We start from the raw sequence: 26,751 nt of genomic DNA, 5'->3' as shown, positions 1-26,751 counted from the left end.
AATGCTTATGCATTTTAGGGGAATAATTTAGTTTTAGCTTGTTTGCTGGTTTGATTTCATGTACAAAATAATTATGCATGTTTGCAACTCTGCGTAGTCATCACGGAAAGTTGAAGTTTATGTATATGTATGTATATGTTTACTGCAATTTTAGGTTTTCCACTGCTCTGTGAGTGGCCCCTTTAAGTGTGCAGAAACCCGACACCGCGCCTGCGCAGCACCCCGCGCGCCCCGCAGCCGCCACCGAGTCTAGACGAGCACATGATGAGAAACAGCCAATGACTCCGCCGCGCTCCTTCGAGGGCCCCGCGATCGCGCGCGCACGCTTGTGTGTGTGTGTGTGTGTGTTTTGTGTGCGTGTGTGTATGTGTGTGTGTGTACGTGCGTGCATGTGAGAGAAAGAGAGAGAGAGAGAGAGAGCACGAGAGCGTAAGGAACAATCGTAGGATCCCGTTCATCTCGATCTCTGCTGCGCGGAGCGAAAGGATTTAAAGGGCAAGTCTTCCTGGCGCAGACTTAATGGATGTTTCCGTTGCATGAAGAATATTTTTTTGGCGGATTTGGATGGAGATGTTCATCGTGAAAGGATTATTTTTGCCCAGTTGCTCTATCCACGCGCCTGTACCAATCTAAAACTGCTATATAGGTGATCGAGGTCTGGCTTATCAAGAGTGCGTTTTGGATGTGAATCAAACGGCTGTGCATGAATGCATAGGACTCAAGCAAGACTATAAATCAACTTTCTTATGTTCATGTTTTGCAGACTTAGCGCTGCACGCAGCACCGTTTCTTTCTTTCTTTTTTTATTGTTGGCACTAATGCGCCGTGACAGCGCCGCCACTTTGCTGCAAAACTGCCACGATCGCCGAGTCTAATGTTGTGCTCCAGTCAGGAGGAATGCGCCCGCGGCTGTGCGTCTAGGCTAGTGCACGGCACACACGGAGCCTTGATGTCGGACAACGAGCACGAGCATCGTCGGGATCGGGAACAGACGTAGGACACACACACACACCAAAAAAAAACGCGCATGAGAAGCGGTTAAGGTGTCGTATGTTCAGGACGAGACGCGGCGCTCTGGTTCGGCGACTCTGGAGAAGCCGTTTGATCGCGGACGGAGAGGAGGCCGATGGAGGCAGCAAGAGCGGCGACGATCCGGAGAACATCTCCCAAACGGAGCCTGCGGCTGTGGGAAACTCCGGGGGATCGAGCGACACCCTGGCTCTGGTGGAAAGTGGAGGATCAGAGCTTGTTCTAGAGCAAGAAGGCGTCCAGGTGGACATGTGCGTCCAGGAGCGGCGTGGACTCCCTCCATCAGAGGAGAGCGACGGCGGGACAGTGACCTGCTGTTGGTTTAAAGACCTCCATAGAAGCAAAAGTGACCTTTCTGACCACTGGGAGATTAGAGACCACAGTGCTGCAGAGTCTAGAACTCGTAGAACATTATTGGAGCAAGAACTTCAGAGGTGTGCTTATGCACTCCTGAAAAAGTTGAAGGAAAAACCTTTGGGCGTCTTGTTGGAAGCTGTGGAGTCTAAAGGCGCCGTGTTGGGTGGTTGTGTTGTAGCTCCTCAGGCCGAGCTGAATATCGGAGGTTGTGCTGTGTCTCCTCAATACCTGCTGTGTAGGTTTTTCCGATGGCCTGAGCTGCAGCTCGCCTCCCCACTTAAAGCTCTGTGCTGCTGTCAGAGTTTCAGGGCGCCAGGCGGCGAGGCGCCGTGCTGCAACCCCTATCATTACAGCTGCCTTTGTGGACCAGGTGAGGATGCTCGAAGCAAAGGATCCTTCAGGGTCATGATGGCGTCATCTAATGTCTAAGAGCGCTATGGAGAGAAGTGAAGGCCTCAGCGATAAACTTAGTCCAATACATTTTATTGTACAGTATTTTGTCAAATGTATTGGCATCGAAAATATCTAAAGTAAAGCCTCATGTAGGGGTCTGATGAAACCTCAGCTCCATTTCTCTTTGAAATTACAGTGACAGATTTGCAGACAGGCTTAAATTGTTCAGGGAAAAATTGGTTCGAGGACATGCAACGCTGTATGAAATGTCCATCTAAGATTTTGCACAATCTTGCACAATCCTGTGCTTGCATGGTGGGAATTAGAGAAAGAGAGAGAGGGGAGCTGGCCTGTGACACTCTCTCATTCAGGAAGTGGAACTCCCAATTCATTAGCCTACTGGGACGCTTAGTTCTTTTACTCCTCATTCAAGTCTGTTATTCACAAAAACACACAGTCAGTGCGCACAGAGCAGCTCTCAGGGCTGCTGCCCAGGCAGGGTGTAGTAGTTCTCATGAGATCAGTTATTTAGAGGTTTTCCATATTTTGGACTATAAAAGACAAGCCTAATTTTGTGCACGCACCAAATTTTCCTTCACATTGAGTCATACATCTACCCAACAATCAAGTGAAGATTAAGGCAGTTCTTGCAACAATGCAATAATATGCAGATTGTTTGTTTATAAAAATGACTTTTTTTTTTGTTAAGGATTGGATGCCAGAATTGTAATAGGGAGTGATTCTGAAGGGCAGTTTTGTCCTTTGGAGATTTATTCCTCCCTTAATTTGTCAACTTTTCCCTGTAAAACACTTTTACGGGACAACAGAGACGTAAAATGAGAAAGAATCAGAGTTTGATTGGCCAAGAAGGAATTTACTTACAAGGAACTGAAATTCATCAGTAACACCAAATAAAACGAAAAGGTTAAAAAATAAGGCAGGGATAAAGTGATGAATAAATACAGCGTTACAGTGTGTGCAGTGTGCAAACTAAAAGAGGAATGAGGGAATCATTTTCTGTAAAGCTTTTGCATGCAAAATAGATAATAGCACAGAAAATGCACTGTAATGCAGGTGTGTCTCCACTGAAGCCTCGTTTTATGAAACAAACCTGAGGTGATTTGATTGCAGTCAGCGTTTGCAATGGCATTTTTGATTTCAGTCTAATGGTCAAGTCCACTCATTTTGTGGAAATTTGTGCAAATAAATTTTAAGGAACTATTCAGAAGAAAAGAACTTTACACCAGGTGACATCCACAGCCCCGTGCTGGCCGCTGTGTTATGGTTCATTTACCATGTTTTATGCCTGGTACAATTTTAATAGCAAACAAATCACGAATGTGATACAAATCATGATGGATATATATATGTATAGGTCCTGCTTTTTTTTTTTTTAAAGCACTGTCTAATGCAAATTCTTTACCTTTTAGATTCGCCCCCTCCTCCCTACTCACAGCTCTCTCCCAAACTAGGACAGGAGTCTCTGGGTAAGTCATCTGCACCATCACTCTCTTTATTGCTGTATAATAGAGAGGGGAGGGAGTAGTTTCTGATATATATTGAGTCATTTCGAACCAAAGAACTAAGCACAAACAAGACACTGAGTTTGTAGAATATTCTGTGCTGTAATATAACTTCATAGCCTTTAATTCTTTAATGATCTTTTTTAGTTCCTATACACCCGGTGTTGCCTTATACTGAGATTGAGGCGACCGTGTCACCCAGCAGTACATCCGGGGGTCACTCAGGTGAGTACTCTTGATTTTTTCAGCGAAATACCATTCAGCCGGGGTTGTGACGAGATTTTTGCTGCTTTTGTGTTTCACTCTGATGGCACGCTATATCTTATGAGCTACTGTTAACTGTCTCTATCCACCATATCAGGAGCATGTGAGTGATTATCCTGAACTAAACTTTCCATTTGTTTACCTGTACTTTACTGCCAGTTCCAGCAATAAAGGTTTCAAATGAACTGAAAACTACAGCCATTAAATTCTGACTATAAAGGTCTTGGATGAGACATGGCATGGGTAAACTTACTAAAGTGGTTCTTAACAACATAACACTGGAACAAAATAGTAAATAGTGATTCTGGTTATTTACTCCGTACTGAAAGTTTTACAATCACATCGGTTAGCGCACATCCACTGTGGGAAAAAGTATTCCTCTCTTAAAGGACAAAAAAAAAATGATCCTGATTTAGAGCTTAAATTACAATTCATGAAAGCGTTCTACAGAAATATGCCTTTCACATAAAAGTTTATGAACAGAGTTTAATCTGAATTTTGTTGTACTTGTACAAGTAGTAAAAACTCTGTCTAAAACTTCCAAGGAACATTTGTCTGTAGTAATGACACAACACACTGCAGATACGGTAGATAGAGATGACATTGTGACATGCTGGAGTGCTCTTTAAAGGAGGAAGAAGACATCATTCTTGCTTGTCTGCACGCTTCTTAGGTCTCTATTTATTATGTTATTATTAGTAGTGATGTGTGTATTAATAAGATTTGGTGAAGTCTGTGGTGGTTTTGCTGGGAAGCTCACCCCCTAGAGGAAACTGAGAGAATTAAAATAAACATGAGTAATGAGTAGGACCGAGTTGTGAGGAGAGCCAAGATGCTATTACCATGTACTCTCTGTCTATTTTTTTTACAGTATTATTTACATCTGACATGGTTTTGTCACTCCTGGACCGTGCGTCCATTTGCTTTCCAAAAGCCGCACAGCTAAACATTTTCCTGGTTGTTAATCAAGTTGAACTCTTTAAAGAATTCTTCATAGAAGTGAAAAGATTCCTCAACATCATTTGCACACTTCCCGGCGTCCAGACTTGAGGCGCAACTCCTTGTAAATTAGATTATGACCAACAATGGGCAGTTTTGTGAGCGCGGGCCTCGCTGCTTCCAGCAGCAGTGGGAAGTCTCAGAGCACCGCATAATTACCGCGCCTTTTGTGGTCTGAAGACAAGGAACGAGATCCTCTTTTGGCGTGTCACACATGGCTCTTGCTCCATTATTTGCATGTTGTTGTTTCCTGCTGAGTTTTGCAACGCAGGCTCCGGCGCAGCCAGCCAGTCGCATTTTAAAATAAGGTTTAAATTACAGGGCTCGCTGTGGCTTTTCCTCTTCCTGACTGAGCGCAGGCCAACACGCAATTTAACTAATGAAATCCTGCCAGTCTGAGCAGAGATTCTTTACAGATGTCGACAAGGGACGACTCTATCAGTTGTTGGAAAAGTGGAGGAGACGGTTAAGGGTGTGTTTCTGTTCAGGACGAGGGGGTGCAGTGTTGATTTTCTGTGTGTGTGTGTGTGTGTGTGTGTGTGTGTGTGAGAGACTGAGCATTTTTCTCTGATTTGAGTGTTGTGACACCGTGAAGCGTCTGCCTTCTGTCATCCTGACATATCTTGTTTTCTTCATTTGAGGCCTGGATCGATATCCAGTCTATTTGCTCACTTCTATCACATATCACCTTGAAAAATAAAGCCATTCCAGTATATAATACCTTACTTAATACAGAGGCGTCTTCTATATTAGAGAAAGATCTGCCATGTATAAGATTGTATCATTTCTTACTTTAAATAAAAAAGAAAATCTGTGCTAAATTTAGTTCAGAAAGGGGCAACCAGCTGAGATATAATTGCTGCTGCTTGCAAAATCCATTCAGACTGTGTCCACTGACATTGTCCTCTGGTCTAAAATGCAGGGTTGACAGAGTGACAGAGGGCATTTGGTTCTTTTAAGCTTTCCAAGCACAATCATACCTTTAAAAAAAAAAAACGAGTTACAAAAGGAACACTGTCTTACTTCTTCTGCAACAGTATGAACTTTGTTTTTTGGTCTAGAATAGCAAAAATAGCTCTCATTGCATTGTCAAGCCAGCAGTTGTGTTGCAAGCATTTTTGGTTTTGGCTTTTGCATGTTGCTCCCTCCTCAGAAATCCCTCTTTCTCTCTCTCTCTCTCTCTCTCTCTCTCAAGCCCAGCATGCTGGAAGAGTCTAATCTGTGCAGGGAGATCTCATTTTTGGCTCAGCAGGACACAGAGCTGCTTCGCTCCCCTCCTCCTCTCGTTTGGCGATGTTGGTTTAGGCTTAGCTGTGCTCAGACCTCTTCTGATGGGCGTACATGCCTCACCACCCATGAGCATCTTGAATAGTAATACACACTCTGTGAACCATTTAGATGTAAAGAAAAAAGGAGTAAAATTAGCAGCAGCGTTTTTAGTACATATTATATCTCTGTTGTTGATATTTTGAGGCTTTTTTAAAACGCCGATAAAGTTCATAGATTGATTTTTTTTTTTTTTTGCATCGTAAGCTTTGTAGATTTGCCAGCATTATTCAGTGTAGGACTGGTAAACGTTTTCCAAAAATGCTGTTTATAACGTTCACTAAAGTTTAAAAGAGTGATGCTTTTTCCTGCTCGAACCAGAACAAAACTTCAGGAAATTGATGGCCTGATTTACCACACAGCTCTGCCTTTTTCTTTCTCTCTCACACAAACTCACTCCCATGCACATATTAATTACTGTCCATATTTACACCTAAGGCCAATACTATTTCCTTCTCATATTACACTTGGAGTCATAAAGAATCATCAATAGTGGAGTCAATGCGCCTTCCTGCACTTTCCTTAAACCAGTCTCGTTTCATTAGCAGCGCTTCTCCGGCTGCTTCAGGGAGAGGAGTGTGAGCAGAACGGCGCCACAGGCCCGGGCCTTTAGATCCTCCCCCTCAATGGAGCCTGTGAAGCAAAATAATGCCATCAGTCTGTGTGCCAGTTAATCAGAGCTGATAGGCTGGCGGCTGGGGGGTCAGGAGGTCACGAGTTGTCAGGGAGCTGAATGGAGGCCCTCAGAGGGGGAGAAGGGCCCCTGAGTGGCCCGCTGGAATGCAGGGAGGGGTGTGTGTGTGTATGTGTTGGAGGTAGAGATGACAGATTTGGGCCTTTTAGTGGGAACCAGTGCCTCTTCAGTTCCAAATCCTTCTCAAAAGGGAACTGTATAACTGTAAGGAAATGAGGTAGCACTTCCGCCCAACAAAAGAAAAAAAGGATTGACATAAAAGTGACTAGAAGGTTTGACGTAATGCTTCAGAGCAGCTTTGTCACGTTTCACAAACTGTGGTTTTGTTTTCTAGTAGTAAAAATCTATGGCATGTATATAATCGTTGTTGTAACTACATGTGTGGCTAATTACCATACTTACAATATTATGCATGTCTGTGCTGTTTGATGGGAGTGCTTTAGAGGAAAAAATGCAGCACCATTACAAAAATGATCGCTTATAGCCGATGCTTAATTTGAAGTGTGATGCAAGAATGACGATGTTGTTTGAATATGGTTTAGATTAATGTTGTTATATGACTGTCATAACAGATCTGTATTATCAGTATCAATTCTATTCATGAGATTTACCCAGCATTTTGGACTGGATGTATCCAACAACTTCATATGCTTAGGATTATAATAAGATAGTAGTTATTTTATAATACATGCTTTTTTTTGTTAGTGGAGGTAGTTTCAATGAGCTGCAGTTTTAGCCGAGGAAAATGATTAAATGAAGAGCCACAAGAAAATCTGGATATCATAGTCTGGCTATCATATCAGTCCGTATATCATAGTCTCTGTTCACTACAAAATCATGTTTATGAAATTTTGACTATTGTCTAAATGTTCACGTACACTATGGTGCTTCAGTTTCAGGCTATCATTTCCGTAAGCTTGCTAGTTAACGGAATGGTAAATATGGATATTTTCCTAGTGTCTAGTGAATGTGTGTTTTTTGGATCCTCCTGGCTAAGATGTGTGGGTTTGTTCATGTTTGAACTCAGTACTCCCTTCAGAAATATTTCACAATACGACTACTTGCTGGAACTATTAGAAATATGTGGATGAACTTTACGTGCATTCTGTTGTAATCGCTATCTCAAGTACAGTTTGGCTCTTCCGCTGCATCTTTATTAGTGTTGATGTTTCGTTATATAAAACACAATGTGCTGATTCCACTTTCCACTGTTTCCACGTTTTTGCATCCCTTTTCTTTTTAATTACAGATACCAGCACGTCTCCTTCCTCGCTTGGACGCAATCATTGGTGTAATGTGGCGTACTGGGAGCACCGGATGCGTGTGGGCCGCCTGTATCCGGTGTATGACTCCTCCCTCAGCATCTTCTATGACCTACCTCAGGGCACCGGCCTGTGTCTGGGCCTGCTGCCCAACACGGGCCGCGCCAACTCATCAGTTCAGCGTGCACGCGCCAAGATCGGCCACGGTATCCTGCTGAGCCGAGAGGCTGACGGCGTGTGGGCCTACAACCGCAGCCAGCACCCCATCTTCGTCAACTCACCCACCCTGGAGCTCCCCCGCTGCCGCAGCCCCACCGTCACAAGGGTGATGCCAGGCTACTCGGTTAAGGTTTTCGACTACGAGAAGTCATGCCAAATTGGGCACCCGATGCACTCGGAGGGGCCGTACGATCCAAACAGCGTGAGGATCAGCTTCGCTAAAGGCTGGGGGCCATGCTACTCGAGACAGTTTGTCACATCATGTCCTTGCTGGCTGGAGATTCTGCTAAACAACCACAGATAGCACACAACCACCCACACCTACAAACACACTCACACATACACCAACACAAACTGTGCCCATTTACTTAATCACACTTATCTCTCTCTCTCTCTCTCTCTCTCTCTCTCACACACACACACACACAGGCACACAAAAACATTCAAAATCCCAATCCCAAAATGTAATCTATCTAGATTTAATATAAAATTTTATATATACATATTATATAAAGGACATTATACTTGTAAATAATGAGTCCTTTTTACAGTGTAATTATTTATGTATGGTGCAATGTGTATATGGACTTGAGGAAAAAAAAAACAAGATGATCAGGTGATGCACTTTGGATTCTGTGTGCTCATATGGAATCTTTGCCATTTTTACTAACGGATGTGTACAGAACTCCTGGTTTTGGTGTATAGTTTTCATATACGATCAATATCCAGAAAAAAAAAAAAAACTAAGTACCATGGACACATTGATAATAAAGTATTCCTCAGATATTCTCAGTGTCAGCTGTCCTTATTTGTCGTAAGTGCATTCCTGTGCACTGTGTTGAACTCTAATCCACCTTGTTTTAAGCTGTAGGTCTAGTACAAGGGCTCGCACCCGGGGTCGGGGGAAGGCAACATTTTCTTTTAAAGCCTCTGTTTGTTCTGGAAGGCGACTGCTCTGGCTTATTCAGCAGCCAAGCCGGCCCCACCTCATCCCTTTTAAAACAAGGCTCTCAGAAAGCCACATGCACATTATATGCATGCGCCACGATGCCCTGGCCTCCCAGCCTCCAGACACATTCTTCAGGTCCATGAATGCTATATTATGACTGTGGAGACAGGCAGGGAAAATTAACACGTCCACACGGTTCGTGTCTGTGCCTTACACTGAAAAAGATCTCAGTGGATGGGAGGGACAGTTATGTTTTTCTGCCGTTTCCTCTAATATTCACATTGCTGTTTTGAACAGAGGAAGAGTTTGCCAGTTTCAATTTCAACCCTGTCTGTTATTTTTCCCACGAATATAGGAGCTCAGTAGTTAACCCTCTGAAAAAAAAAAAATATTACACTCAATGTTAGGTTCCATACACTATGATGGTCTGTTTCCTGGCTTTTTATTCCGTTGTAACCTCACAATGAACCATATTAGGTCAACGCCTTTGTAATTCACATTCAGTTACACCGCAGCTGAAAACAGGCATCCCCGAATAACAGTGCTGAATAACAGGCTCTGTATTGCAGTTATTGGATATGAAAAGCCGATCCCTGTGCAGAATATGCTATATTTCTAGTCAGACATGTGGACACACAGTAAATACATGTTTGTTTAATGTCCTAAAGGAGCACAAGGTAAGATTTCTCCAAATTTGTCAATTTGTCTCTATACTATCTCTATAATAAAATCTGAATTGTTTTTTTTTGTTCATTGAGCTAGCTCTATAAACACAAAGCGGTGGTTAAATTAGAATTAGCATGCTAACTAGAGCTAGCATTAGCATGATTTTTCATATGACTTAACACTATAAATGATGAATGACCAAGGAGTTTGAGGGGGGGGTTTCTGTAAAATGACTGAGAGTATAGCCTTGTAAACAGAAACATACATTCCGGACCATAACACGGTTATCAAAAGGGCCATGTAATACATTTCAACTGAGGTTCAACCTTCATTCTTTATCTTATTGACATGGCTTTCCTGCTTATTCATTTTATTTGTCAGGAAGAAATTGACTATTGCACCTTTATTCACATTTTTTGAAAGCTTATGGTAGTAAGAAGTCATGAAGCGTATACACTTAAAACTAGTACTGCATTTTCTCCTCAATTTCCTCACCTGTCACTTCCCATCCTCTCCCAGCTCTTCCCTATTGTATGCTAACATGCTTTAACCCACCAACTGCATTTTTTCAAACTTGTGCAACATTTATTCTGCGTCACAGGACCGTGTAAAAACACTCTGAGGATAACGCTGTCTACTCTCTTCCACATACATGAGCTCACAGATGCCCACGACTGGCTAGTATCACTGTGACTGACGGAGGAATGAGAGCACCAGAGGCCAGTTTTGTTTGCTAGGCTTCTGACCAGGGATGGCTGTGGCATTGTTGGGATTCAAACTCGCAATTCCCAACAATAGTGTGAATTCCTTTTCTATTGCACCACAGGGGACACAAAACAAGCAGTTTTTATTTAAAATGGTTTCCCTTAACCAGCAGTTTTGGAAAGTTCACGAAAGTCCTCTTGGGTGAAGCGCCTTGCTATGAAATACAGTTCAGAATTCCTAATAAAGTCTAAAAATAGATTTCATTTGTTTAAACTGTGTTAACATCTTCATTGTTTTTAAAATAATAGAAAATGAAGTACAAAATGAAGAAAACACTTAGCTATTACGTTTTACTGGTGGTAGGTTTTTAATGGTTCCAAATACATAATTATGGATTGGCTAGTAAAATGAATTTCATCAGTTATAATAACCTCATTGTATTAAAACTAGCCATAATGGGGCAGTAAGGTTGCACTGAATTTTTTTAAAAATGTAACGTAATGCAATCTAGTCATGAATATTTTATCATATGTTATACAGATCAGAATATATTCCCATCAATTAATCCCAAGGATTACAATCTCTGAATCAATGCAGTAATCCGTGTGAAAACCTTTCAGGATTAAACTTTAGTCTGTACATGTTACAGCTAGTGATATCATTATTTTTCTTTACACAAACTCCTGTATGGCCCAAACGCCAAATGTGTCCCAGAGAGAAACTACTGAATGAGATAGCACAGCTATAAGCGCAAGTAAAGTCATTCAGTTGGAATCCAGTCAGTCAGTAAGTCAGTAATTGCCGTGAAATTGTGTATTACACCAGTGGCCACTGTTAGGGCCTCAACCATTAATCCTGAGTTCAGAATATAGCCACATATTCTGCAAGTTACCTACTGTCATATACTGCATTAATTTCAGGTCTGTTGATATGTGTTGCATCTTAATGTATCTTTCTGGTTCTGTCTTATTATCCAGATAAATCCTTCACCAGTCTATATAACCCTTTGGCCAATAGCATTTTAAACTCATGTGTATCTAAGAATGTCATATGCCCTGTAGTATGATATATAGATTTCTGCATGGTAAACGTCCTCTGTGTATACTTGCATTTGGTGTTTATTCTTAATCCAGGCTCTGTTTTGTTTCTTTAAGCACTATGTCTGTCAGCCGCTGTGGTAATTATAGAGAGACAGAGAGACTGGGCCGGGACAGCCCACTCTTTCAACAGCTCTCAACCACAGCACTCCTCAGGCTCTGCTCTTGAAAGTCAGCCAAGAACATTTCTCTTCCCCCGTGCTATTCTCTCAGCTCAACCCTCCTCTCTCCTTGCTCTTTATCTCTCACTCCTTCGGACATCCCAAAATCATTTGGCTTTATGTCCACCCCCATCCTTGGAAAAGCTCTTCTGTAAACGTCTTAGCTTTTGCCTCAGAAGGATATTTTTTGCATTCCATTCTGTGATTTTGAGTTCAAGCAATTGTATACGATTTTTTGAGGTTGGAAAGTATAAATATAAATTGAGGAAGTCTGAATGGTGTCCTCTGTGCACACAGTGTTGCTTTGTGCATGCTGTCAATACCTCTGCAGCGAGGAGATCAATATGGGGACTGCTGGACCCAGTAAAGCTCTCCAGCTCTGCTTTGGCATTGATCAGATAGTCAAGAAAAGTCACTGGGGCCAGCTAGGTCTAATGGCCTCACCGGTCAGATACACTGTCACAAATGCTTTTTAACCTTGGTTTTATGGGAGGTGCAAGCTTAAGCTTGATCTCTCTCTCTTTCTCTCTCTCTCTCTAACCATAATCCAATTACTCAAATAGACTAGCAAATATATTATGTATATAGATCATAAAATGCATTTCTAAATGTTTAATCGCTCTATTTATTCTTGAACTTTTCACCTAATCATTTATAATAGCAGCTAATATTTTACCATGAATATTAAAATATTAGGACTATGATGTTTGCAGTCTGGCTACAGTGTTTTATTCCATGACTTTTACAAAAACCCTTTAATGGTTACACTGTGCTAAACAGGAATGTACTTTTCCTATTAAATGTCAAATCATTCAAATAAAATTCTACTTAACGTGGCTCATAATTATCAAGGCTAAATAATATCAATAGTAGTTGATACTGAGTTTGACTGCTGTCACATCTTTAACAAAAATCTTGGACACATGGTGGTTTCTGAATTCCGCTGTGGGAACAAGGGAAAATCTCCTTTGCCAAGGAAGAAGAACTGGAATTGGAAATAAGATTAGATGCAAAGCATTTTCTTCATTCCCTATTCAACCTGGAGTATTCCTCTGGGGTCTTCCTAAGATATACATGAACTATATAAAGCAGATAGGTATTCTGAGGCACATGTTGTATTATAAATCATTTGCATGGTTCACTTTATCACACATAATGAACATGATTAAAAGAATGGAGCTGACAAAAGGTGAGTGCATCCTCTCTCCCTCTCTCACTGCAGTAGGATCAGGATCGGATGTTCCTGTGTCTTCAGGAGGGCAGTTGGTCGGCAGACGGACTGGCTCCACATTACGCCGAGTGTCTTCATGCAGCCAGACGTTTTCCCATTTGCTTTACTTTCACTGGACTCAACTGAACATGCTTGTTGATTCCAAACATAATCTTGCACATACATCCGTACATATATACCATATATACCTACATAAATACACACACACACACACACACACATATACGTACAGCATATCCAAATATGCACATTATTTGGTACATGCCTGCACAGATTATTAAACCCAAGACGTTCTCTGTTTTGCACGAGCAGGTGTACAGCATAGGGTACTAGATTTCAAGCATGCAGTGCTAGACTGCTTTTCTCACTTACACACTCACACGCTCGTGCTGGTTCACTCTCAAACACATACAGCAACTATAGCAAGCAAAATATTGTCCACAAGGTGGAGCCTTTTGTGCACCACTGCCGAAGGGAAGTCATTTACTTATTGTTATGCTTGGTGTTGTTACATACAGCTCTGGAAAAAAAAAAAAAAAGAAAGAAAAAAAGAGAGAGCATTGCAAAATAATCAGTTTCTTATGTTTTTTTTCTTACAGGTACATGTATTGGTGAGATGAACAGTTTTGTTTCATTTTTTTGTGAACTGCTGACAATATTTCTCCTAAATTCAAAATATAACTATTGTTATTTAGAGTGTATATTTAAAGGAAATGACAACACATCAAAATAACCCAAGATCGTGCAGTATTTGCAGAGCTTTAATAACTCAAATAAAACAAAATGCAAATAATTGTGTTAATACTTTGGCTAAATAACATTAAGAGCAAAAAAGCAAACAGCTCAGCTTTGCTTGATGGTTTGTGACCATCCATCTTCCTCTTGATGACATTCCAGAGGTTTTCAATAGGGTTCATATCTGGAGATTGGGCAGTGGCAGTGTATATCAATTATATATGTAATATATCCTATATATCATCAATATAAATCCTCTATATATATATACATATATATATATATATATATATATATATATATATATATATATATATATATATATATATATATATAGGATCTATAGTATGAAGTGTTAATGAAATGCAAAATATCCAGTTTAAAATGGGACTTTTTTTCTTTTTTTTTCTTTTTTTTAAAGCTTTAACAATAACATTCAAGAATGCTATTCAGTGTCACTTATTCAGTAGTATTCAGTGACACTTGAATTCATCTACTGCGAATGGATCTAATAAATACACACATCTGTGAATGCAGATTTTGTAAAAAGGGCCTAAAACTTGTCCTTCACAGATACAGGGCATATACTAAGCTGCTGCAATACAATATAAAATATTTCTTTTTACAGATATCTGAATCTTTTTCTTTGCCTGAGCTACTAAGCCCTAAAAGTATTTACCTGGATAATTATATAATGACGGGATTGAATTACTTTTCACATGATTTTATTTTTCTTGTCTGAGTGACACTAACAGTTGACTAAAGGCAGGGTTTTTTCCATCATATGGTTCACATTCTTGCACTTTCTCAACTCCCAGATTACCTGTTAGGAATACATCGCTTTCTTCACTTCCACTTTTACTGCAATATTAATTTAGCAGACTTCAGTTTTGTAATTTTGCAATATTTTATTGAAAAAGGCCAAATGCAAAATATGATTAGAATAGAAAGAAGAATAAAAAAAATGGTCTTTGCTTCATTTAACCTGAGATAGCACCAGGTCATATACATTGTTTTGGATCTATCATAACCTAAGCTGCCTATTTAACACCGTTAAAATAACAAGGAAGAATGAATTAAATGATATGGCATGTAATGGTATCTCTTACAATGGCTCTCATTACCTCTCACCCTTTCACTTGTGTTATTACAGCAGTATTTTCTGTCTTCAACAGATTAAGCCTTTTGCCTTGAAAACCTTTTGACCACTTTTCTTATTTATATTACAGCCCCATTTATTTCATATAATGATACTTGCTGGCATTTTCTAAGAAAGCCATAATATTTGGGCCACGGTTTCATCCAAAAGTCACTGCACTCAGAGCCTCAGAGCTTCTTTGTCATTTTCAGTGTATGCTGCCATCTAGTGACAAGTTGATGAACAGTTTATCTAATAATGACCTTCGTCTAGTCTAAGGAGCAGGACAATATCTGGCATCAGCATCTGGCTTCCAGCCACATAACTAGTCAATATTTCCCTGAAAGAAACATGAGATCTGAATGCTCACTGGAGCTAAGCCACCTCATATGTTTTCTTTTGCCTTTTCTGCGCCCAGTCATGAAGATTTGGACTGAAGCCTAAATAGTTGAGGGATACACTGGTGATTTATAACCGTGCAGAAGGCCTATTGTTTAATCTGCTGAATTACACTAGCAGATGCCGCAAACGTTTCCACCAAATCCAAACGCTTCCTAATCATGATGAATATACTGAGGCTCCCAATTTGAGACTTGTTGCTCTGAGATTTGTGTCCTTGTTAAAGGTATATCCTTTACTATAAAAGGGATTTAAAAAAAAAAAAAAAACCTTTCATTTGTATTACATGTAAATGCAGAGAAATTCGATATGGTACCAAATAATTCTAGGATTTCTAGGTATTACCGAAGGTTCAAGTTAATGTTTGTATTGTAGGCAGAGTAAAATAACCCAAAGTCAAGTACACAGTTGTGAGCCAGATCCTGATTACAAGGTCCTATGAGGAACTGACTGACTGAATTCAGGATCTTTTTTTATTAAAAAAACATATATTAAATAAATAAATAAATAAATAAATAAATAAATAAATAAATAAATAAATAAATAAATAAATAAATAAAACATTATCGATTGCTCACGGCTACCATTTCTAAGGTCTGTGCACTGCATAGTTTCCTATTATTTTTTTTACATGTATACAATATAAAATGTTGAAACTTTTAGACTTTTTAATTGTATTTTAGAGTTGTCTGTTGCCTAGGAATAGAATTATAATCGCAACTAAAAACACTAGCCTTCCCCTCCCCTTTAACTAACTTCCACCCCTTTCAGTTACTACTTTTGTTCATCAGTTGTCTTTACAGTAAAGAGGCCCTGTATAGATGCTTTGGCTGGGGATGAAGTCTATTTCCAGGCCAGAAACAAAACCCTGAAACAACTGGTGAGATTCACTGCATGGCTTTATTGTGAAGCGCAATATTCCTAAGATGCCTTTTTATAAATGCATAGTATTTGTGTAAACGTTAGCCTTCAGCCTAGGTGTAAATGACTTTATTTCCTTCTGATGGTATTTATGGTAATAATAATCAGTGTTAATAAAAGAAGTCATTTCGTTAATACAATTCAGCACTACATGATGCTTAATGTACTTTATACACAACATCGTAAAACAAGCTGTGCATTTTGTGATATTTTATTTTGAATCAGGCTAACTCATAATTATAGTCACAAATCATGTAATTTAGCAACATGCAATTTACCTAAAATCAACACCCTTCCACTCTGAGCAGGGGATGGTGGGTAAATGATATGCCATGCTTGTTCTTATTCTTGTTATGCTCTGTTATTTACTTTAACAATGCTGTTGTGTGTGTGTGTGTGTGTTTAATTATAGATAATATAGACTGTTTCTGACCCCCCCTTCTCAGAGCCCTGGTGCTTATGCCCCCACCCACTAATACAGTAGAGCAGTGTGTCTCTCAGAGATCTGCGTGAGACTCACCATGACACAAACAGTGTAAAGCACACAACCCCAGCTCATGTCACATTGGAGTTCACGGTGAGCAACTATGGACATCGGCCCTGGAATATGTGGTGTCCTCAAGAGATTCAGTGAAATGTGGAATAGGTCTTTTTTGATCAGAATATGTTGGTCAGAAATGTATGTTTTCTCTTAGATATAATTCTTGAATATGGCCTTTTAAGGCCCAGGTTGGCTTAATAAAAATATGGATTAATAAAAATATGGACTAATTTTATTATTATTATTATTATTATTATTATTATTATTATTATTATTATTATTCATTTATTTGTTTATTTTATTATATTTATTTATTTATTTATTTATTTTTACAATTTATTTATTTAACTCTTGTGTGGTGTTCGAGTCAAATTGACCCATTTTTATATTTTTACTAAAACTATTTTGCTTTATTTAATAACCAGTGACTGCAATCATCTTTCATTTCTGGTGCTTCAATTATTATCTATCACCTGTATTTGTTCAAAAATAATAAACATTCATTGTTCCATTTCCATTTGCCACCAAAGTCTTTATGATATCCTTTTATGATAACTTTATCACAAAATCAAATGACACTTTCATTGTTAAATGTGATCTAATAATTGCAAACATTCACATGTGGCCCAATCACAAATGTTATCAATATTGTTTGGGATTGAGATAAAGAAAATATCTTTATACCCCACTAATGTCCTCGTCAGTTTGACCGGAACAGTACCAAATGGGTCACAATGAGTACACAAAGGTTAAAGGTTAAATGTTTTTATTTAAATAAAAAACATAACAATAGCTAAATATATAGAATAAGTATAATGCTTTACAACTGGTTCTTGTACGATAGTTTTATTGCTCATTTTCTGTTTTAACTATAGAGTTTTCACCACAAGGGGGCCCTACATAATTGAAAGCCCATTTTCTCTCACCGTTTACCTTTCTGTAACATCTCTTTCCTGTACCTTTTCATCTGTGAGAATGTGCATGTAATCTACAGGCTGTCAATAAGTAACAAATGTCTTGGACAACACCTTGAGTCAGTACAGTGACACTGACCATATATGGCTCCAGTGTATCTGTGAGGTTTGAGTCAGCAGCTGGTAATCCTGTACCTGTAGTTTCCATCACACTCAGTAAACTCTACAGTCTGACTTTGGTGCTAAAGCTAGCGTGTATCGTGGTGGAGGACAATAGAACAGTCAGCTCAGCAGGCTGAGTCCAGGCTTGTGTACACATTAACATCTGAATCATCATCCTGGAGTAGGAAAGCCCACACTGCTATTACAGTTCAACTATACCAGGAACTACGCAAGGTGTGCCCTCTGTGACCTCAAATTGGCTCTTATTATGTTTTTTTTTTATTTAACATGAATGAATGAATAACAGGAGCAATACAAACACTGAATAATAGCACACACAACCTCTTCAGCAATCCAAGCCTTATAGGGAATACTGTGCAATCCAGCTGCATGCTGCAAAACTGCAAGCCCACAAGCCATCAATGACTAGTAAAAGCATAAACATTAAAGTTATTCATTCATGAGGTTGTCTGTTAAAAGACGTGAGGTTTTGACAATACTGAAAAGCTCACCTCGTCAGGACTAAATAATGACGTGAGTCACCTTGGCTCTACGCCTGCTCATTGCCTCATGTGAACCCCATAAATCTCAGAAACTACTATTTATTACTAACGGATTTTTTAAGTGCTCTGTAGAAAAGATGAATTCACATTAGTATTACCTCATAGTGTTGACTCATTCAGACTCGGGGCTGCTTATTGCTTCACAGGAACCACATAAATATCTAGTTTTATGACTCCCATTTCCTGCTATTGCATAATAATCAATGATTTTAGAAATTGTTTGTTGTTTAGCTCACTTTACCGACCCTAGCACTGAGATACTCTGTAAAGTGTTTGTGTAACCAGAAAGATTTACATTCAATAAAAATGGCTAAGCATATTTAGGTACATGACATGTGTGTGTGTGTTTGTGGTGGTGGTGGTGTGTGTGTGTGTGTGTGTGTGTGTGGGGGGGGGGGGGGGTTATATCACACCATGTTTTTAATATTCCTCGGACCAGCTGGCTTTCACGGTTGAGATTTTCGCTAAAAGGGTCAAGAGTCATTATGCAAAAGCAGAAGTGAAAAGTGTGCATAGGCAGAGGAGCTCAAAACAACACGTGCCATAGCAGAATTGAATCTGTCTGTGCTCTGACAAGATTGATGGCCTTGGAGTGGAGAACATCTCACTTTATTGTGTGTTTCATTTCCAGGAAAGTTTTAAGTACATTTTTTGCTGCTGCTCAAACCTCACACTTTCCTCAGTCTTTCCATAAAAAAAAAAACACTTTAATAACACAATAGCTGTGGATATCTGACTTGCACTCAAAAATACACACACACACACACACACAGCTTGACTCAAGAAAATTGGGCAAATAACTGACTATAAAATAAACACAATGATTCAAATTTTCCACTCAGACCACTGAGTTTACTTATCTTTCCTTAAAATACTTCTCATAATAAAATTGAGAAAAAAAAATCCTTCCATTTACCCCTCTGTCCATCCATCCATCCATCCAATCATCAATCCATCCACCCATGCTTCTTAGAGTCCAGGCATTCACAATGGACTTATCACCAGTCAGCTTGTACATGGTCATTATCCATTCACGTTGCCTTTTGTATTGAGCAATTATTCACACACACACACACACACACACACACATACACACACACACACACACACACACACCACATTCCCTTCCTACTTCCTATTTCTCTCTGCTGGATCCCATCTGCCCCACTCCCTCTATACGTTCCCATGCTTGTGACACAAACACACACACACACACACACATACACACACACATACATACACACATGCACCAAACCAGCTGTCCTGGAGCTCAGGTCTAGAGGGAATAAACAGGTGCTAAGCTCGTGCTAGTTTCTGGAGTCAGACAGCACATGGTAGAGCTCATAACCTCATCCCAACCACAAACAAAACACACACACGGTACATTAAAAGGAAATATTTACAAGAATTATATGTGGTTTTTTGTTGGGCTTTTTTTTTCAGTTTTCCTCCACTGATTGCTTCAACAGAGCATGATGTAATGTTTTGGTAATAAGACATTAATAGAAACAACCAAAGTTACATTTCAGTATGACTAGGAATCAGGATTATTCATTAGGGGAAAAAATGCTTTTAATTATGGTAAATGAATAGTTCACTTAATAGTGAACTATTATCTGTTATAAAGTTAATAGCGAATAATTATTCATTTAACTGGCTTGTTTCTTGTCATTATGATGAGGTCAAATTTCTATTCGTAGCTTCTAATGGACAAAAAGAGCAGGCATTAGTAGAGGTGAAAATATACACTGGTGGTCCACAAATATAGCCAAGCGGAAGGGCTTCAGCCATGCTGAGTGGTAGCCCAGTTTATTTTTAGCACCACTAACATGCTTTTTTTTAAGAGAGGAACACACACCATCAAAGAGAGGAAGAGAATGAAGCTTTCACAGTGTGTCTCTATTCAGAGGTGCTTGTACACTTCCTCACTCCGGCCTGTAATAATCGTAAATAGACCAGTTTCTAAACTAGTGTACTTGTGTAGTGCATTTTAATCACAATATATAGATAATATATACAGCATTTTGTGGATTGTGATCATTTAGAAAGTCTATTATGAAGCATAATTCGCATAAAATTATTTTAGAGACATTGTGTGTTTAGACTGTGTCATGTGACTCGAAATGAAAGATTCCGAGTTATTACATGGACACCGCATTTGTATCACCAGTGAACAATTTTCAATATATACGAATGAAACATGAGCTTTGCAACTTGTAACTTGTATAAACATAATCAACCGATTAAGCTGATTATAGTTAAAATGTGATTATAGTAAATGGAGGAAAAAAATAATCTCCTTTGTGGAAATTCAGACAGCCTTAATTCTGTCATTGTGTTGGTTCATTTGCATTTCGGGAGTAACATCTGGCCTTCTCCTGCACACTTCTTTCGTCTGCCCTCTGACCTTTTCCCTCCAGTCCCAATATGCTCTGAGGGACCGTGTGTTTATATGTGTGCACATGTGCAAACACAAGGGTCCCTGAGAGATGGGATATATTGACAGAAATATAGAACTTGGTGTCATTCTGAACTCTTCACTGGACTCGGCAGTGAATCTTGAAGTATCAGCTGTACATGAAACTAATGGTTTCTCTAAATATAAATCTAAAAGAAGGAACTTTTGTGTCTTATGATCCTCGCTTATAACATGACACATCATATGAGCCTCACTTATAGGCACGAGCAAGTGGGTTCTGCCTTCTGTTCATTCCCAAACAAGACCTTTGCATGAGTTCAGAGAGCTGTGCGGATTGCGCTATGTTATGACGGGGCAAGCTGGGGCAGGTTTCCTACATGCCCGGTGTGACACCCTTCACCCGTTCTTGTGTTCACTAAAAAAAGCAGTCCATTCCCCCCTTGCCTGTGTAGGGTATCAGATAGATTTCAGCATCTGAAGTCCCCTCATAGTGAATGAAAGATTCCTCACACTACTAAATGACTTGCAGGAAAGAAAAAAAGGGGGACGGTGAAGCTAATTACCCTTTCCTAGAGAAATTTCAGAGCATTTCAGCTTCACAGTCCGGTCTAATTGCAGTGGTTGTTCAGGCTTTAGAAGTGTTCTGAATGGAGAAGGGTTTGAAAAGAGGTAATAAAACGTACAATTGGGTCAAACTGCAGTTTCAAAGTCAAAGTGGTTGGATTTCTCTCCCAGGATGGTGATTTTTTCCAGCAAAATAATGACATAACATATCCAGTCCTGAGGTAGGCTGAAGTGTCGAGAATGATGAAACCATAACCTATGATGCGCTCATAAACTTGTCAGATGAAAAATACTACCTCTGTGAGTTTGCTTCGTAAAAAAAAAAAAAGGATTGGGTTACTGTGTATGACACTTTAATGTTTGGGTGAACAAACATTCTGGAAAAATAATTGTTTTCACATACAGGAAACATAATAGCGGCTGTTCTTATGTGAGTCGGGGGCATTTTGTCGCTGCCAGTGGGTTATTTGCATTAGAAGCAGACTCAGTGCAGACGTCAGGGAGCCGCATCACTGCACTTGTAGCGGAAGCCTCTAAACTTGTACAAACTTTCAGAACGAGTCGCGTGTTTAATAAGAGGCCCTGAACATACACGTATGGCCGCGTATAGATGGTAGACAACATACAGTTTTTGGTGCTTTATTTGCATGTTTGTTTGTTTGTTTTTTTTGACTGAAGGAAATACGTACTTAGACGGGACGGCGGGACTATATATCTTCGCGGAAGGATACGGAGCCTGTGCTACAGCGTGCACGCGGAGATATCGTAAACGCAGGCACGTCTGTTTTGCTGAAGTCTGAATAATCTGCGTGAAACGTGTTTTTAGCTCATCATTCTGTCAACTAAAATCCTTCCTGTTTTATTTATTTTTTTGTTGTTGACATCTTTGGACCGTAAACATTTAAAGGCACTTCCCCCCCCCCTCCTTTCAATTCCGCGTGTAAAAGTGCGCGTTAGAGACAGAGAGACACAGAGAACGAATTTAGAAGTTGACAATGTCTATTTTACCTTTTACTCCCCCCATCGTGAAAAGACTTTTGGGGTGGAAAAAGGGAGAGCAAAACAGCCAGGAGGAGAAGTGGTGCGAGAAGGCGGTTAAAAGCCTGGTGAAGAAGCTGAAAAAGACCGGACAGCTGGACGAACTGGAGAAAGCCATCACCACCCAGAACGCCAACACCAAGTGTATCACCATCCCGAGGTGAGTCCGAGGGTAAAAACCTCGACAAAACACAGATAAAGCTGGGGTGTCCTCTTATGGGTCCTCTTTTCACTGGTTTCACTGGTGTGTCCTGTACCGGTGTGCTCTTTTTTGGACAGCCGGAGCGCTTCTGTGATTTACTTGGATGGAGTGACCTACAATAGGACAATCACAGCATTATTAAAGTCAGATAAAGACTGACTTTAAGTATATTTTTGCCTCTTGTTTTGGTTTTTGCATCTCTTTCTCATCGACTCATGAATATAGTGCATCTGAACTATGGTTTAGTTTTTAGACAGGGGCCACAGCATGTTTGTTTCACATCTCCAGGGTTTGTGTGTGTGTGTGTGTGTGTGTGGAGTTTGCTTGTTCTCTCTCTGCTTCTGGGGTTTCCTCTGGGTACTTCAGTTTCCTTCCCCGGTCAAAAAACCTAGGCAGAAAGGCATCTCTAAATTGTCTGTAGTGTGTGATTGCGTCCTGTCAAGTCGGATCCACGCCTTGTCCCCCGAGGCCCCCGGGGGGACAAGGCTCCAGGCTCCCCATGACTAGGATAAGCAGTACAGAAAATAGATGGATAGTTTTTAAACCGAAACTACATGCATAATCCTAGTGATAATACTAAATGCGTTCGAAAGAAGTGTACTCTTGAAGATACTATCTTAGTAACAAGAAAAGTGCAGGTTTGTTTGTTTGTTTTGAGTGTGTATCAGATCTCGGACTCGACTTGTCAGTCTCAGTCTTGGCCATTTGGTCAAAATGTTTATACACATTCCAGCTCTGTTACTTGTGTAAGTTGAATTATCATTATTGTCATTCAGTCAAGTTAGTTTCCAGTGTTTTAACTTACACAGTACGAGGCACTTGTGGTTTAGAAAGCACAGCGCCACACTGCCTCGGGCTTTCACCCTGGTCTGTTGCCTGACAAGGTTATATAACACCAACCTTTAATCTGCAGAGTTTTCTGGCTACTGTGCAGTGTGTCTATGGGTGTGGAAATCTTAGGTATATAAGGGTTTTAAACCTGCGTGCTGTGGGACATAGTATTCGTTTGATGATTCATTGATTTGTTGTTTTATCCTGGTTGAGGTTGTAGTGGATTTAGAGCATGTCACAGGATCACTGGGCATGAGGAGGGAAAGCACCTTGGATGGGATCCCGATTTATCACAGGGCATCTTACATGCACACACACATACTTATTTGAGCATAGCCAATGTACCTAGCAGCATGGTTTTGAAAGGTGGAAGGAAACCAGAGTACTCACAGGAAACCCCTGTGGACACAGGAACATGTGAAATTCCAACCCAACAGTAATTGGAGCACAGGATCGAACCAAGGACCCTGCAGCTGTGAGGGTGTTCCAACCAGATTATTTACCAGCCTACATTTTATACTGATTAGTCCTTGATGTTTAACATCTGGAAGTTAGTTGTCAATCAGTATCTACTGTCACTGCTATCCATTATCCCCTAAAAAAAAGTTACAAGTCAGTGGTAGAGTAGAAGGAGCAGAGTTGTTTTATGGCACTCAGACATCCTCTTGCATCTTGCAGTGCAAATATCTCGTCTGCCTCACTTTTTCCATCAGTCAACATGTAGCAGCTTGTGTTATCTGATGATTTGTCTCCGTTTAAACATTTCATGTACTCAGAGCTAGGAGTACCACAAACAGTACCAGGCAGTACACATCATTACTGTTGAATCACTTCTTCAGTTGAGTTTTGAGGGACATTTCAGTACTTGACCAGTGTTAATCTCTACCCACTTTCCTGTGCTTAGATTTATATGAAAAACCTGTTTAGTCAAAATGGGTTTAAATGAAAGCCTATGGGCAGGTTTAGAGGAAGTTAGCAGCTGCCCCAACAAGTTTCAGTTCACAGACAGCTTATCACAGACAACATATATTCTTTCTATGGCAACCCCGAATACATACAGATGTGCTGGATAGAGATTAGACTGGGTTAAAAAATATTGCTGGGATTGTTCCAGTAGGTTTTTTTTGAGCATGATGATGTTCTTTGGAGCCTGGAAGGTCTTATAAGTATATACACACACACACACACACACACACACACATACATACACACACACACTCTAGCAGTGCTACGCAACTGTTATAATATTTTCACAGTTTTTCTTTATATAGACATCTCCTCATGTATTTTGAACTGTGTGTGTGTTGGTGGAAGGTGTGTTTCTGTAGAGGGCCAAGCCTCTGGTGGTTTTAGCCTGCAGAGTGGTTGTTGTTTCTCAACAGATAGCGAAGTGAAAGCAGAGCCCCGAGCCACTGAGCCGACTCAGTCACTCAGGAGTAAGCCTGTGGCTTGTGGTCTAACCCTGTACTAGTCTCTGGGTGAAGCGATGCTGAGAAAGAAACTGTAGCCTTCAACACATCAGCCGTTGGGTTAAAACAAAAAAACAAAAACAAACAAAAAGTTAAGAGTAAACAGTGTAGTTTAATCCAAAAAAAACCCAAATGCTGCAAAAAAATAAGGTAGTATTAGAGTCAAATTATTTATAGAAATAAATGTTTAGGATTTATAAAATGTGACTTGAATTAAATAAAGTCGCCTTTACTGATGCATGGTGGTGACTCAAATAATAACGATCTTATACATTAAAATTCTTATATTGGTATTTCTTATTATATTAGTCATTGTTATAAAGCATTACTGCTATTGTTATTATTGTTATTTAATAGATATATAATCACTGTTAATATTGATGACAATTATTCATAGAAATGATGGATTTGTTCTGCTTTATTTATCCATTTATTTCAAAGCAACACTACTCTGTTGATATATTCATGGTGCTTGTTATATATGGTGTATTTTCTTCTTTTTTTCTAATTTCTGCAGACGTCTGCATGTCGGTTTTCTTCCCCTGATCATTTTGGTATTCTGAATCAGCACAGAGTTCAGACCTGTCCTTTATTCCTGGCCCTGACTCTTCTCCTAACCACTCGGGTTTGAGTTGCCGGATTCCTCACACGTCTCTGCCTCGTCTCGCCTCACACGCAATAAGTTACAGACGGAGCAAGGCCGCAGTTCACCGCCGTACTACAGAGCACTGTCTTGTCTGTACACGCTGCTCAAAATCTGTCATGGCCCGCTCAGAGAGACGCACAGAGATTGCTTTGATATCAGTAGGTGGAGATGAGGACTCATAAAGTACTGAAGGGAAAGTAGAACAGCAGACTTTGTCTTAATGTCTGTGTATGCACATGGTATCATTTTCCATATAGTTATATTATCGTAGTTAAATGCTGGAACTTGTGTGCATGAAACTGTGCGGTATTCATTATGCTAACTATATACAAGTATAACAATACAAACAAAGAAGCCACAGGCATCTGAATATAGCCTTTTATATCCTGAAGTAGTTTTTTCTTTATTTTCCAGAAAACTGTTATGCCGTCCATGTCAGTAGAAAGCAAACCATTTCATTTATCTCATTATGTCCATTCAAATGCACTCTCTACGTTTCATTGTACATTTTACTCTCTTATGTTTTATTATAAACAGAACCTTCCCTATTTAAAGTCTACCAAAATCCCCCTCCCTCGCAGCATGGCTTCTCCACTGTACAATGGAAAGACTTAAAAGCATATATTTATTTTTTTTCGGTCCAACATCTAGCCACGATACAAATATTTAGCATATGTGTGCTACGAGGGGTAAAAATAAATCACTTAGGATGTTGTTAAATTCGATCAATAAAAGCATAAAATATGCATATCGGAAATGAACAGTATTGTTTTTAGGATGAGAGAGATATGAGAAAGTCTTCATCCAAGCTTCCAACAGTACGGTAAATAGATATTCTGGTTGTTTGTGTGCTCCTCACAAAAGCAAAATTTTACAGACAAATTACACAGATTCCACAGATTTTTCCTTTAGATTTCCATTCTAAGTAAACTTTCAAGCTGAGAAACGTCTCAAGACTCTTGTCTACCTTAGCAGCTTTTCGATACAGGTTGTAAAACACTAAAAGATAGAGGAATAATATATTAATACACCGTCCAGAAAGTAAGAAAATTAGGTTGAATTGTTATTTAATGATCTATATGTTTAAAAAAGCAGCCTTTTAAGTTTCACTTTACTGTTTGGGCGGCACGGTGGCTTAGTGGTTAGCACATTCACCTCACACCTCCAGCATCCTGGGTTTGAGTCTCACTCCTGCTCATTGTGTGTGTAGAGTTTGCATGTTCTCCCCATGCTTGGTGGGTTTTCTCCCCCAGTCCAAAGACATGCTTCTAGGCTAACTGGAGTCTCTGAATTGCCATGAATGTGTGTGTGCCCTGTTGATGGGTTGGCACTCC

General features: G+C 39.8%; 2 protein-coding genes across 2 annotated transcripts in view; both read left to right on the top strand.

Annotated features, from left to right (window-relative positions):
- The first annotated feature begins 392 nt into the window (after positions 1–392).
- smad6a (SMAD family member 6a) lies at positions 393–8,844 on the top strand. Its single transcript, XM_058382281.1, has 4 exons — positions 393–1,756; positions 3,210–3,266; positions 3,450–3,527; positions 7,835–8,844. Exons 1-4 carry the CDS (start codon positions 1,051–1,053, stop codon positions 8,368–8,370), a joined length of 1,377 nt encoding a protein of 458 aa, XP_058238264.1. The 5' UTR covers positions 393–1,050; the 3' UTR covers positions 8,371–8,844.
- A 12,895-nt stretch (positions 8,845–21,739) lies between these two features.
- smad3a (SMAD family member 3a) overlaps positions 21,740–26,751 on the top strand; it is a 30,466-nt gene continuing 25,454 nt past the window's right edge. The window contains exon 1 of the mRNA XM_058381897.1: positions 21,740–22,429. Within this exon, the coding sequence (XP_058237880.1) occupies positions 22,227–22,429 (203 nt within the window). The 5' untranslated portion in view covers positions 21,740–22,226. The remainder of the gene's footprint in view (positions 22,430–26,751) is intronic.

This window comes from Hemibagrus wyckioides, linkage group LG27 (genome assembly GCF_019097595.1).
Source record: "Hemibagrus wyckioides isolate EC202008001 linkage group LG27, SWU_Hwy_1.0, whole genome shotgun sequence".
NCBI lineage: Eukaryota > Metazoa > Chordata > Actinopteri > Siluriformes > Bagridae > Hemibagrus > Hemibagrus wyckioides.
The sequence above is the reverse complement of the archived record's forward strand: the minus strand, read 5'-3'. Positions and strand labels throughout refer to the sequence as shown.

Coding starts and splice junctions, on each gene's coding strand:
- smad6a (XM_058382281.1), top strand. CDS start 1,051: ATGTTCAGGACGAGACGCGGCGCTCTGGTTCGGCGACTCTGGAGAAGC. Junction 1,757..3,209: donor CAGCTGCCTTTGTGGACCAG/GTGAGGATGCTC, acceptor TTTACCTTTTAG/ATTCGCCCCCTCCTCCCTAC. Junction 3,267..3,449: donor ACTAGGACAGGAGTCTCTGG/GTAAGTCATCTG, acceptor GATCTTTTTTAG/TTCCTATACACCCGGTGTTG.